We start from the raw sequence: 14,881 nt of genomic DNA on the forward strand, positions 1-14,881 counted from the left end.
ATGCAGCCTTGATGTCAAGGGCAGTCACTCTCACTTCACTCCGGGAGTTCAGCTATTTTGTCCATGTTTGAACAAAGGCTGTAAGCAGGTCAGGAGCTGAGTGGCCCTGGCAGAACCCAAGCTGAGCATCAGTGAGCAGGTTATTGCTAAGCAAGTGCCGCTTGATAGCACTATTGATGACCTCTTCCATTACTTTACTGATGATGGAGAGTAGACTGATGGGGCGGTAATTGGCCAGGTTGGATTTGTTCTGCTTTCTGTGTACAGGACATACCTGGACAATTTTTTTACATAGCCAGGTAGATGCCAGTGTTGCAGCTGTACTGGAACAGCTTGGCTAGGAATGTGGTAAGTTCTGGAGGACTTGTCTTCAGTACTATTGCCAGAATATTGTTAGGGCCCAAAGCCTTTGCAGTATCCATTGCCTTCAGCAGTTCCTTGATATCACACGGCGTGAATAGAATTGCTTGAAGACTGACATCTGTGATGCTAGGGACCTCTGGAGGAGGCCGAGATGTATCAATCCACTTGGCATTTCTGGCTGAAGATTAATGCAAATGTTACAGCCCTATCCTTTGCACTGATGTGCTGGGCTCCTCCATCATTGAGGATGAGAATATTTGTGGAGCCTGCTCCTCCAGTGAGTTGTTTAATTGTCCACCATTCACAACTGGATGTGGCAGGACTGCAGAACTTAGATCTAACCCGTTGGTTGTGGGATCACTTAGGTCTGTCTATCACTTGCTGCTTATGCTGTTTGGCATATAAGTAGTCCTGTGCTATAGCTTCACCAGGTTGACACCTCATTTTTAGGTATGCCTGGTGCTGCTCCTGACATGCCCTCCTGCACTCTTCATTGAACCCGGGTTGATCCCCTTGCTTGATGGTAATGGTAGAGTGGGGGGTATGCCGGGCCACGAGGTTACAGAATTGTGCTCGAGTACCTTTTAAGAATCCAACTACACCAGACCACGTTTACTAATTCATTTACTTTACATGGGCCAAGTAAACAGTAGGGATGTATATCATCTAAACAACTCAAATTTTAGCATGGAAACTCATTAATGTAATTCCTTTGTAAGGAAGCAGAGAATGGCTGTCAATGCAGGCCCACCACTCTTGTCCTGTTTTTTTCATTCATACCAGATGGGGTGGCACACACAGCTGGGTGGTGCACCAGAATTCCAATCCATGTTGACCCATGGTGAGGCTCGGTGATACCAGGATCCTATGTGTCTAAGTGGCAAAGACCCCCATTTTCCAGATTTAAAGTGCAAGAGGAAATAGTAGCAGGGTGAGGTTAGACTAGGTGGCTCAGGTGGAAGAAAACACTAGTGCAGATTTAATGAGTTGAATAGCTAGTTCAATGCGGTAAAATTCCAAGGTGCACTGCAGACATTCCTCACCTTAAGGAGTAAAGAAGTTCATTAAACATTTTAAAGTAAGTTCAAGGTATGCTATTCTGGGTAACATCCATGGAATAAAATTGCACATCACTGTGGCTGAAACCAAACTAAATCACACATCAGTGCAAATTGACTGGTACTATCGTCAAATCTTGTTGGCCTTCCCCATATTTCTCTGCAAAACACAACCACGGTGATTCTTGGTATTTATGTAGAATGAGCTCTGCTGAAGTTGCATACAGTGTACCATTTCCCATACAATGTTGCCAAGAGTTCACTGTCCCCCATGACACCTCTTGCCAGCAAAAATTGACGTCTAAAATAGAATCCGGGAACTCTCTTCCTATCAGCACTATGGGTGTTCTTACACCACATGGACTATAGCAGTTCAAGAAGGCAGCTCACCACCAACTTCTCAAGGGCAATTAGGGATGGGCAATAAATGCTGGCCTCGCCAGCAATGCCATATCTTGTGAAAGAATAAATAAATAAAAACCTCCCTGCCCTCAAGCACCACCTCAAAGGTTCATATGCACTGTCTACTGGAGCAATGTTTTCCAGGTTATACCATTGCTATAGCTGAATCTTCGTTGCTGCTTTCTTGGCTCAGTCCTACTCGGCGAATGGAATCATGATATTTCTTCCTGCCCAGTTCAATAATACAATGTATTTCTTCAGCAATATCTTCACGATCACTCTCCTTCATTGCCTGAATTAGTTGACTGATGCAGCCTGGTACACTCACGTTGCAGTGCGCCCACTTAAAGAGCATCTCTAAAATTTGCTTGTCCAGGTCGCCCCTAAAGAAAATGAAGTAATATCTTGAAAAGACAAGAACTGGTTTTGAAATAACATTTCTTTTATAGGCAATATCCAAGAAGGCTGAAGTTTCATGTTCAATGGACTGAAATTAACTGTTGCCCACATCCTTTGTTCCCCATCTTTCCGTGCTCTCCCTCTCAGTTATAGGTGGGCAGGTGGAATTTAAAGGTTAGAAAAGGATTAGAAATCACAAGAGTGCCACTTCTGCAATCCTCCTGGCACAGCTGGTTCAGAGTAGCATGGGCAGGTGGCACTAGCTGGCCATTGGACTGAGGAGGCTAGAGGGGCCAAAGATGAAGCACAAAGAAATTTAGAGGCATTACACCCTCAAACAGCCTAACAATGATTTTATATACCATACTTAGGGTGTTCACCTGCCAATTTTAGCAAAGAGAAAGCAAGGAAGTAAATGCACTGTTCTTTGCTAACTTTAGCAAATCGAGAAAAATATCTGCCCTGATCTCAAAAAATGAAATTCTTTGCAAAAACAACTTTAGCACAAAAGTAGTTTTGAGGGCTCAAAGTAAAATTGATATTTTCAAAAAAGCCAAAATATGAAAAATATCAGTTTTCTTCCCCCATGTTTGTATATGGCCACAACAATTTATATAGCGCTGACCACAGTGCGCTAAATGTATGTATCAGAGCTTCAGATTATTAATTACTCCAACTTAACTAAGTTCTTGTTCTGTACCAACTTTCACCCCTTAAATTAGAAGGTGGCGGTTTCAAGGCCCACCAAAAATCATGTATACATTAACTAGGTTGACAGTGCTCTGTAGTACTAAGATAGTGCTAAATAGTCAACAGTATTAAACAAACCGTGAAACTGAGATTCCATTTCTGGCTTAGGTGAATATTAAAATTCCCATGTCACTATTCAAAGATGAACAGGGAGCTTCCCCCGTGTTCCAGCAAAATTCCTCCATCAACTAAAACTGCTAAGAAAGATCAACTGGTCATTCATCTAACTGTTGTTTGGGGGATACTACAGTGCCTATTGTTTTACCACCAACACAGAGCCAGTCAGTGAACTTCCAAGTAACCCAATGCAAGCAAAGTGCTTGAAGAGATACTGTATGAATGCAATGCTTGTTTTTCATTTTTTTTTGCATCAGTTGCTATTCATCTTTTAGAGAGAAAAACATCTTGTAATGACAAGAAATTGCATTCACATAACATCTAATGTAGAAAAACATCCAAGGACACATCAGAGGTGCAACCAAATGTTTGGTCAAAGAGGTGGGTTTTAAGCAAGGTTTTTTTAAAGCAGAAAGGCAAGTGCAGAACTTTCGAGAGAGAGACTTGAAAGTGTAAGCTTAGGCAACAGGGATAACCAGCTGTCAATGATTGGGGTAAATTGAGGGGAGGATGCACAAGCGATTTAAGTCAGACTAATGAAGAAATCTGGAGCAGCTAGAAGTAGGATGAGGCACGCTGCAGTGCAGCTGGGGGTTACAGAGATGGGGAGGGATAAAGAGATTTAAAGGCAAGGGGTTCAGGATCAATGCAGATCAGTGAGGAAAGAGCTGATACATGAGCAGAACTTGGTGAAAGATTTGGCAATGGCAGCATGTTTTCAATGAACAGAAAGTTACAGGTGCTGGAGGATGGGAAACTGGCTGATGGAAGAGCGTTGACCTAAAGAAGTCTGGACCAAAGCATGGATGAAGAGTTCAGTTGCTGAAGGACAGTGGTAGCAACAGAAATAGGCAATGTTACAGAGATGGAAATAGGAAATAGAGGCAGATATGAGATTGGAAGCTGATCTCTGGATCAAGCATGATGCCAAGGTTGCGGTTGGATTAGTTCAAATGGTGACACTGGCCATGGACGGGAATAGAGACACTGGCAAGGGATAGAGTTTGAGATGGGGCCAGAAATTATGGCTTTAGCCTTTCCAAATTTTAAGTAAAATAAGCATCATTAAGCTATCGTATTTTTCATAGTATTATTGTGGAAATTGTAAAGTAGATGTGTATATGTGTGTGTAGCTGACTTAATTAAATTAGAGAAGGGAAATTAGAGAACTGCAAGGTTGAAGTTATCAAAAAAGTTAGGGGTAAAAAGGAATTTGAAATACTAATGAGTGAGGTAGGGTAAAGACAGCAGATAGGGTTGCATTTTTGGAAAAGGGGAAAAGTTGTTGGATTTTCAAAGGGACATCATAATGTTTTTACGACTGGCAAGATAAATAGGGCAAGGTTATTGCGTTGATTTTTCCCAGAAGTGCTGACAATAATGACAACATAAAAGATTTTTATATTTGGGAAAAGGAAATTCCAAAGACATGGGAGAACAATGAGATTTACAGATTAAAGAGGAAGAAATATATTTAAAGAAGGATGGAAGGCTGTGTGTGGGGTGGCTGTGCAAGATCTGAAATGTACACAGTGTGAAACAGACTTGAGGGGGAAAGCCTCTAGCCACTTTGCAGAAGTCTGCTGTTCCAGTCACCAAAGTTGGGTTCAAAGCCTTTGAAATTCTACTGTTGAGTGGGTGCTTGTGGTAATCTTGCCTCTTGATTGCCTCTATAAATTTAATACCTATTTTGGACTGTTGCCTTAAAGGGGGTGTATAGTTGGGAGTCTGGTGAATGAGGAATTTTGGGAATTATTATAATATTAGGTAACTGTGTAACTGTAATCTCGTGCATGTGTCATTTCTTTTGTTAATTGTTAGGAAAGAGATATAGTTTAAGTAAGTTACATTTGTATTTGTGGGTGTTTAATGTTTCAGCTTGATTTGTATTTCTGTATGTTTGTTAAGAAAAGGTCAAATTGAGTTTTAGTTTCACTTTAAAAGTTGTCCGCACCTCTAATGGGTTTTATGACTGTTGCAGCTAAGTTAAACAAACAGGAGTAGGGAAACTGGGCTGTTGCCTAGCAACTGGGGTCCAGAGAGGCAGGTCCTTCCCAGACACACAAACAGCAGATTGATTTGGAAGCTGTTTGAGTTTAGTTGGTTTTGAAGACAGCTGCCAGGAGAGATTGGAACAAAGGTAGCCAGTCCCAGACTAAAGAAAAGTCCCGAAGTCCAGAGGAGTGAAACAGGAGAAAGTCCCAAGCAGACCTTCCGGTCAAAGGAAGGACAGGAACAGGGAAAAGGACATGTTCTGTGCAAGTGAAAGAAAGGAGCAGAAAGGAAGACTCCAAGGATCAAGCTTAAAGGAAGCAGACTTAAAGTGAGAGGCCAGAAGGCCCAAAAAGACGGCTGACAATCTGTAACTCTTTGCTATGGGCGTGTGAAGCAATGGTGTACTGTTGATGGCTGAATCGGTGAGAGAGAGTGCGTGACAGAAAGCTTGAATGCATGTGGTGACCCACAGGAGAGGAACATTGGAAGGAGAATTTGAAACCCTGTAGGTGAATCCTAGCAGAAAGCGTCTGAGAGAAAGTATCAATTTGGAAGAAGATTCCAAGGCAAGTTCTTGGAAAGTGGAGATTGAAACTTTCGTGTGAAAGACGGAGTTCAGTGAGACTGGTTGGCTCATTTTGTGTGGGGGGAATTGATGAGGATTCCATAGCATCTGTCTGGGGTGGCATCTGTCACTTGGTTTCAGAGAGTGGTGTGTCTTTCTACAGGGTGCCAATTGGTTTACATGGACTGTGTTCTTACTGTGAACTTTGTAGCCACTCTCCATGTATCTAAGGAAACAAATACAAGTCAGGATCTATCAAGCTGGGTTCCACCCTAGGGTCAGGCTTGACCAGTGGTAACCTCAGCCGGGGAACATAACATAATAAATGTTTTAATTTAATTTTTAAAATCTCTAACGGTGTTAGTGGTCTCATTACTTCTGAATTCAGCGCACAAATTTCAAAACTGTTGTGATAGCGTGGCCAAGTTTCCCTTGTGGATTTGGTCAGCCTGGCAAATACCACCTGCCGTATCATAACATAAGTCAGGGCTCATCCACGAATGGATTACATGCAAGCAGTCTGGCAACATAAAGACAGAGGAGAGGCTAATTGAGGTGGGAAAGGGGTGAAGCAGGGTGTCATCGGCATACATCTGGAAAGTGACCCCACACCAAGCAACTGCAGCATCCTAAACAGTATTCTACCTGTGAACAGCTAACTGAGCACATGGCAAGGATCATCCTGATCTACCCAGCTCAACTATTTACCATCTTAACTATTTAAATGATGGACGGGAAGGAAATAAGTTGACAGAGTTCTAATGAAAAATTATATGAACTAAAGGCTATTGATAGATATGCCTTTTGTGTTACTTCATGTGATATATATTTACAAGCTGCATATTTTTCTAGTAAATCCTCAGGCTTCTGCACTTTGCACCTTAAACAAAGCTAATCAACGTTTTGCTTATGAGAGTGAAAAGTTTCGGTGACATACATGAAGTTGATGCCACTGCCCCGGCATCTCTTAGTTAACTACTGAAAATTGGATTAAGTAACCCATCGCTCATACAAGGCGACGTTACAGAGTGATTTGTCACAACTGCTACCAGTTAATAGTCAGTTTGCAGAAACCCGAGATTACCAACTTATCCTACCCAATCTGCATGCTCCACCAATCACCACCATTAAACAGCCCAAACTGAGGTGGTCAAACACTGTATGAACTTGGGCATCTTCACCACAATAAAACATCATTGGCCAAGAGGTTATTAGCTGGATCAAAAAATCAAATTCATTCTCCAGGTATCTCAGGAAGCATACGTTTAATCAACACAGCATAAAGATGAATGCTAAAGTTTACCATGAAGCCATATGTCCACCTCACTGCCAGTCTTGCATCTGCTACAGAAAGCATATCAAAAATTGAGGAGGCTCAAGCTGTTCACCACCTTGAATACCAAAGCAACCAACATCAAGGTTCTGCAGGGGTGAGTATCACTGGGATTCAGGCAAAGCTGATAAAGGTGGAGTAAAAACAAAAAAACTGCAGATGCTGGAAATCCAAAACAAAAACAGAATTACCTGGAAAAACTCAGCAGGTCTGGCAGCATCGGCGGAGAAGAAAAGAGTTGACGTTTCGAGTCCTCATGACCCTTCGACAGAACTTGAGTTCGAGTCCAGGAAAGAGCTGAAATATAAGCTGGTTTAAGGTGTGTGTGTGGGGGGCGGAGAGATAGAGAGACAGAGAGGTGGAGGGGGTTGGTGTGGTTGTAGGGACAAACAAGCAGTGATAGAAGCAGATCATCAAACGATGTCAACGACAATAGTACAATAGAACACATAGGTGTTAAAGTTAAAGTTGGTGATATTATCTAAACGAATGTGCTAATTAAGAATGGATGGTAGGGCACTCAAGGTATAGCTCTAGTGGTTTTTTTTTTAATAATGGAAATAAGTGGGAAAAGGAAAATCTTTATAATTTATTGGAAAAAAAAGAAGGGGGAAACAGAAAGGGGGTGGGAATGGGGGAGGGAGCTCACGACCTAAAGTTGTTGAATTCAATATTCAGTCCGGAAGGCTGTAAAGTCCCTAGTCGGAAGATGAGGTGTTGTTCCTCCAGTTTGCGTTGGGCTTCACTGGAACAATGCAGCAAGCCAAGGACAGACATGTGGGCAAGAGAGCAGGGTGGAGTGTTAAAATGGCAAGCGACAGGGAGGTTTGGGTCATTCTTGCGGACAGACCGCAGGTGTTCTGCAAAGCGGTCGCCCAGCTTACGTTTGGTCTCTCCAATGTAGAGGAGACCACATTGGGAGCAACGAATGCAGTAGACTAAGTTGGGGGAAATGCAAGTGAAATGCTGCTTCACTTGAAAGGAGTGTTTGGGTCCTTGGACGGTGAGGAGAGAGGAAGTGAAGGGGCAGGTGTTGCATCTTTTGCGTGGGCATGGGGTTGTGCCATAGGAGGGGGTTGAGGAGTAGGGGGTGATGGAGGAGTGGACCAGGGTGTCCCGGAGGGAGCGATCCCTACGGAATGCCGATAAGGGGGGTGAAGGGAAGATGTGTTTGGTGGTGGCATCATGCTGGAGTTGGCGGAAATGGCAGAGGATGATCCTTTGAATGCGGAGGCTGGTGGGGTGATAAGTGAGGACAAGGGGGACAAGGGAGTAACGCTGAATCAGCCATGTGGTGGCAGTGGATGATCCAGTACAGATGTACCTTTATCTGTTGCCCTTTAGGGAAAACGTAAGTTTGGCATCAAGTGAAAATGGTTCAAGGTCAAGTGCAAACAAAACATAAGCAAATGTGCTATGCCAATGACATACCAGGAATGCGCTGCACATACTGGGTGATTTGGCATGCAGCCATTTGCAAAAGGATGGTAATGTCAAAAGGCCAAGTTGTGGATCAGAAAAAGAAAGGAAAGGAGGGCATATCTGAAGCTCACTTTGCTGAACTTGACTATCAATGTTACAATTGCAGGTTTTTTCTGTGCATGAATTGTTCTTACTAGCATATGTCATTAGAGTGTAAAGAGGGAAACAGACCTTCTATTGTTGCCGTCCTCTAAATTAATCTGACAACCACCACTGTACTAGGACAATAAGGTAAACCAAACTAGTGACCATTGTTATAAAGAAGTGTCTTCCTCACCTATTACTATGTCCTATTCTTTCCAATTGCGAATAGGATAAACCGAGATTTATACCAATATTCTGCCATTCCGGCCCAATTCTTCTTGCGATACTCAAAAGATTAGCTTCAGTGAGGTAGCCAGTTTCTGTGCAAAGGTAAAGTAAGAAACCATTTAGAAGAATGTGTAACAGTATCATGAACCTGTGTCCATTCTATATTTCTAGAATCTATTTGTTAGCTCTTCCCATTACTAGGCTTATGATCATGAATATAGTTTCAACGCATTGTGTAAAACTAAATGAGAATTTTCAAGTAGGGTTACTCCATGCCAGAAAATAATAATTGTCGGAAGGATCGTGAGGCACCTGCCCTGGAGAAGGGCATTTGTCAAAGCTACCACCTGTCCGTGCCAGTAACAGGCAACTTCATTAAAGGTTGTAATATGCTGGAAGCTCACGACCAGCAGCTGCAGAATGCGAAGAGCAATTATAAATGCCAAATCCACATCATGCGTTCCTAATGCTTTGTGATTGTGGGCGAGACTATCTGCTTTCTCAAAACACTCACAAAGACAACAGGTAAGTTTATAAAAGAGCCAGGAGGCCCAGCCAGTGTCAACTCTGAAAAGCTCGTGAGAAAACTTTCCAGAAAGGGTCTCACACCACTGTGTGCTGGAATCAGATCAGAATCCAATTCCAGGTAGCATTCTTCTGTCATTTTCACATTGAAACCGTGTGCATTAATGTAAGCGGTAATATAATTCTCCTCAGGCACAACTGCTAATGACCCAAATTGCTTGGGGTAGGGGGAACCCTCACTTACCTTCCTTTTGTGCACTTACTTGGTCGATTTACACCATTCAAGGTAGCAAAAGCCATTAAGATACAGACCTTCTATTGTTGCCGTCCTCTAAATTAATCTGACAACCACCACTGTACTAGGGAGCTAAAACACTAGTTATTTCTATAATGCAAATTGGAGACAACACAAAATGAAAAATTCATCAGCAAGTTCAGTTTTAGATAAAAAAAAACAAAAACTTTACTCCTCAATGGGTACATAATATATTTTTAAACAGTTAAATCCAAGCAATAACCTAATATTCTATTTTATGACTCATATCTGTACAATCATGGCCAGAAACTGATGTGATTCTAACAAGCAATGAATGACAATAGCATTGTTGACATTACTGGTCTATCTTTGGCTTTTATCAGGGCTGGAATGTCAATAATTTATTAAGTGTTGCAGTCAAATGGATATTTAAGCAATCCTATATATTTAGATTCTACAATGTTCTGTCAGCTCGCAGTGATCATCCATTCAAATCACATAATAAAATTTCATCATGGTTTAATATTGGTTACCATTTTGCGTTTACCACTTAATTATTATTCAAGATGATGCAGAAGGAGGACAAGACACAAATACTGCCTAATAACAACACTTCTCTTTCAACCAAATCTCTTCCTTTTGTTTTAAAATAAAAAATAATTTTGTGGGCAAAAAATTTGCCATACAATCACCATTGGAAATGGTCTAATTTTTACCATCATTCTTGAGAATAGAATGCAGCTACAGTACTGTATTGAATTACATTAAAAATAGCAGAGCCCATAGCAGTAAACCTCTTAAGGCTCTCATTAAGATACAATGCTCAGACACAGGAGAGAAAGCTTACTGGATCTGGGAGTTCATGGTGCTGGCAGACACTGGACCACATAAGTAGAAAATATATTCCATTGTCCAACACTTCGACAAGGACAAAAAATGCAATTAAATATTTGGAAAGTAATACAGTCTCACCTTCATCACCTAGATTTAATGGAGGATAGGATGATTCCATTCTTGACTCATTATGAAGCCTTGATTTCTGCTTCTAGAGAAAATGTAGTTGGTTTTTAAAAAGCCACACTTGAAATGGTACAAGCAGAAAATGGACTGTATGCAAACAGATCATATTTTAAGCAGTCTAAAGTCACAGTTAGAACATTATAGGTTCAATCCCCACTGCTGGATTTGAGCTCAAAATCTAGGCGTGTACTTCAGTACAGTACTCAGGAAGTGCTGCATTGTCTGACATGCTAGTTGTTAGGGCGAGAGATCAAATCAAGGATCTTTTCAGCTGTTACACTACTGCAAATACACTTTAAAGATTGCATGGTAGTACTTTAAGAAAAAAAAGACTTTTTCTCCAGTTTTCTGGCCGACACCTCTCTCTCAACCAGTCCCACAAAAAGCAGATTAAATGTAGTCATTTTACTGCTATTCATGGGACCTTGCAGTTCACAAAATGGCTGCCACATTTTCCACTAACAACAGTCACTGCACTTCTAAGTAATTCCTGAAATGTGATAAAACGTAAATGCCAGCCTTTCTTCTCTTAATAAAATGTATACGGTGATTCGTTTCTGGCAGCTTTTAATCTTGAAAGAAATGACAAAAATGAAGGAGCTTACTGGCAATTTGATTGGCAAAGTGGCCAGCCACATTGAATCTGGGCCTTTTCGCTTCTTAGCAGCTTCCTCGGGTATATTTTTTGGCAAGGATCCTCTGTAAAAGGAAACCTAGAATGAAGATCAGTAAAACATCATTACATCTTGTAATCTCTGCTTCGCGCACTGGATCCTGTTATTTAGAAAATTCTGATTGGAAGCTTTGTAGTGGTAGGTGGGCTGGCTCTAGAGCTGCTAATCACGGAGGGGTGCTACACAGGTTCAAATGTGTACTTCCTCTTGTGGCAAGTTCTCAACAGTAGAGGCCAGATGGTTCTCTACAGGGAAGGCTCAGCATTTGTGCACCTCCCAACAGCTCTGCCTCAAGTGAAGCCTCAGAGCCACCCTCCTGTTCATGGTCTCCAGCAGAAAACAGCACACAAAAGAATAAATGAAATACTTCATGACAAGAATACTTTCTCAATTTGTTTCCTTATTACTAAGTGCCTGATGTGAAGTCACATGTATTCCCAGAACAATAAGAACAAAAGAAATAGGAGCAGGTGTAGGGCATTCATCCCCTTGAGTCTACTCTGCCATTTAATAAGATCATGGCTGATCTTACTGTGGCTTTAACTCCACTTCCCCACCTGTCCCCCATGAGCTCTGACTCCCTTGCATTCCCATCAGCTGATCACACACTCAGTTGAGAAAATGATCAACGCGTGCATAAAACTTTAAATTAAGCCAAACAATTTAACATTTAAATTTCATTGTCCAAAGGTTGCCTATTTTCCTAAAATTGTTACCATCTATCAGGAATAAAAAAGTTAAAAGAGCATTTCTATCGCAGAGGATACTGTAATATTTTCTCCGCACTGCAGCAAACCCAGAAAAGTCAAAGGATAAATCCAGCAACCACATAGTTCCAGCAGGAATCCACAGTACTGTAACACTGACTGACCCACTCTCCCCTCGACCTCAACATAGATCAAATATATGTATGCACACTACACACACAGAACAGGAACCGCCTCATAATAAAAGAGAAAAAAAGAAAACAAGAGTGAATCCATGGATAATCCTCAACACAGCACTGAACACAAAGGATGTTCATTCTCTCTAATACAAGGATGAACAAGTAGCAGGAGATGAATGAACGCACTCCTGCCTTATAAACAAGGAATTAACTAAAATTTAAGCAATGCAACCACATTTCCATTTAATTTCATTGAACTGATAAATCAGAGGTATGAAATGAATTGGTCTGAATTGCAGCCGCTTCAACAACCTACCAGAAACCCTTCGTTAAATGAAAAAAATTCCGGTCTTATGCCTCTGTGTCATAATTAAGCGACTGATATGAAATCACATGTGTCTTCAGGATAAAAAATATCCTCTCATCAGATAATCATCAGCAGAGAAAGTGATCAGCATAATCCTGACATTTTAAAGGCAGCAATACATTTTACATTTAAATTTTATAAACCATGACCCCGTCTGCCCTCTTTGGTGGATGTCAAAGATTCCATGGCACCAATTTAAACAGCAAGAGATTTCTCTCCAGTGTCAATATTTATCCCTCAACCAACACCACCAAATAAAAATCAATGGTTATTTATCTCATCCTTGGTTTTGGGACCTTGCTGTGGGCAACTTCCTACATTACAACAGTAATTACACTTCAAAAGCTTCCCTATTAGCTTTGGAGCATTCCGAAGTTGTGAGAGGCACTATATAAATGCAAGTTCTTTTTTTAATTTGATTTCAAATACACTGGTAACATAAATCCCAAGAAATATTAAAAAGAACATCAGATTAGTCTACAAATACAAAAGGAAAAAGAGAATTATTAACAGAGAGGAGGGGGTCATGGGAATGGTTAACAAGTGTTTTGCTTCAGTATTTGTACTTATTGGGAAAGGGTAAATCTTGGAGTGGTTAAAAATGAGATGAAAGATATTATAATAAATAAAAAGAATTAGAGAAATTTGTTAAGCTAAGACAGGACAAAATGTTAGGACTTACTGGATGTGTCTCAGGAAACTGATGGGAAATTGGGGGAAAAAGAGCAGAGGCTTTAGAAATATTTCAGGGTTCTATTGAAAATGGACGTGTGCCAGCAACCGTGAGAGGTTTTTTATAATTTCATTGGCTGTGGGTGTCATTGGCTATGACAGCATTTATTGTGCATCCCTAATTACCCGAGAGGAGGTGGTAGATATTTTTTTCCCTTTATTCTTTTGTGGAATGTGTTAATTTCTAGCAAGGCCAGCATTTGTTGGCCATCCCTAATTGCCTTTGAACTGAATGGCTTGCTAGACCATTTCAGAGGCCATTGCAGTTACGAGTTGACCACATTGCTCAGTGGGCCTACAGTCACATGTAGCTAGACAGGGTAAGGGCGGCACATTTCCTTCCCTAAAAGGCATAAGTGAACCAGATGGATTTTTACGACAACTGATGATTGTTGTCATGGTCACCATTACTGAGACTAGTTTATAATTCCAGATTTTTATTAATTAAATTTTAATTTCTGCCAGGTGGCAGTGAGCTACCTTCTTGAACTGTTGCAGGCCATGTGGTGTAGGTACACTCATAGTGGTGTTAGGAAGGGACTTCAGGATTTTGACCCAGCGACAGTGAAGGAACGACAATATAGTTCCAAGTCAGAATGGTTTGTGGCTTGGAGGGGAACATCCAGGTTGTGGTGTTCCCATGCATCTGCTACCTTTGTCCTTTGAAGTGGTAGAAGTGCATTTGGCAGGTGCTGTTGAAGGAGCCCTCGGTGAGTTGCTGCAACGCATCTTGTAGATGGTACACACTGTTGTCAGTGATGGAGGGAGTGAATGTTTAAGGTGGTGGATGGGTGCTAATCAAGTGGGCTGCTTTGTTCTGGATGATGTCAAGCTCCTTGAGTGTTGGAGCTGCACTCATCCTGCTAAGAGGAGGATATTCCATCACACTTCTGACTTGTGCCTTGTAGGTGGTGGACAGGCTTTGGAGAGTCAAGGGGTGAATTGCTCATGCAGAATTCCCAGCCTCAGACCTGCTATTGTAGCGACAGTGACCAACACAATGCACATTTTTGAAAAGGCAGAATGAACTATAGGGTTGGTTGAAGAAAGGTGGGAGAAGGCTCATATGGAGCACAAATATCAGCATAGAATGGTTCAGCCAAATGGCCTGCTTCAGTTGTGATGGAATCTGCCTTTTTAAATTGGGTTCATAAGTTGAGGCAGCAATACGCCTGCATGGGTAAATGGTGTGAAAATTTGACCATGGGACCTGTGGAGATGGCACGAAAATTTGCTCAGGTAACTAGGGTTTTGGGTGTGAAAACTAGCCCATGTGGACAGATCAGTCTGGGCAGAAGAAGGTCAGTAGCATGAGTCTCAGAACAGCCACCAGAGCAGCAGGAGCTCAAAGTTGAAGGGCAGGTGTCAGCTCAATGCAGTTAGGAGATGGGGAGTGGAAGAAAGCCTGTGGGGAGTGGTTGTCAGGTCAGCAAAGCTGAAGTGGTTGCCTGCTCTGTTAAGCTGGGAGTTATGGCAGAGAAAAGCCCATGAGCTGTGGTTGTCTGCTTGGCGCAGCTAGAGAGCTGGGATGGTGCTGGTGATTAGATGCTGGGGTACAGTCTTGTAAACGTAATGGGACCCAATCTAGGGAGAAGAGATTGAGCAGTTGGGAGGTGAGCAATCATGAGGGCATTATTATTGCCTG

General features: G+C 41.7%; 1 protein-coding gene across 3 annotated transcripts in view; it reads right to left on the reverse strand.

The window, feature by feature from the left end:
* Positions 1-886: 886 nt before the first annotated feature.
* The window catches only part of pidd1 (p53-induced death domain protein 1), an 87,671-nt gene continuing 73,676 nt past the window's right edge, over positions 887-14,881 (reverse strand). For all 3 annotated transcript variants that reach the window (XM_041196494.1, XM_041196493.1, XM_041196495.1), the window contains exons 14-17: positions 11,183-11,290; positions 10,530-10,602; positions 8,742-8,868; positions 887-2,206 (exon numbers count right to left, since the gene is read on the reverse strand). In XM_041196494.1, the coding sequence (XP_041052428.1) occupies positions 1,969-2,206; positions 8,742-8,868; positions 10,530-10,602; positions 11,183-11,290 (546 nt within the window). In that variant the 3' untranslated portion in view covers positions 887-1,968. The remainder of the gene's footprint in view (positions 2,207-8,741; positions 8,869-10,529; positions 10,603-11,182; positions 11,291-14,881) is intronic.

The sequence above is a fragment of the Carcharodon carcharias genome, chromosome 10 (assembly GCF_017639515.1).
Source record: "Carcharodon carcharias isolate sCarCar2 chromosome 10, sCarCar2.pri, whole genome shotgun sequence".
NCBI classification, from domain to species: Eukaryota; Metazoa; Chordata; class Chondrichthyes; order Lamniformes; family Lamnidae; genus Carcharodon; species Carcharodon carcharias.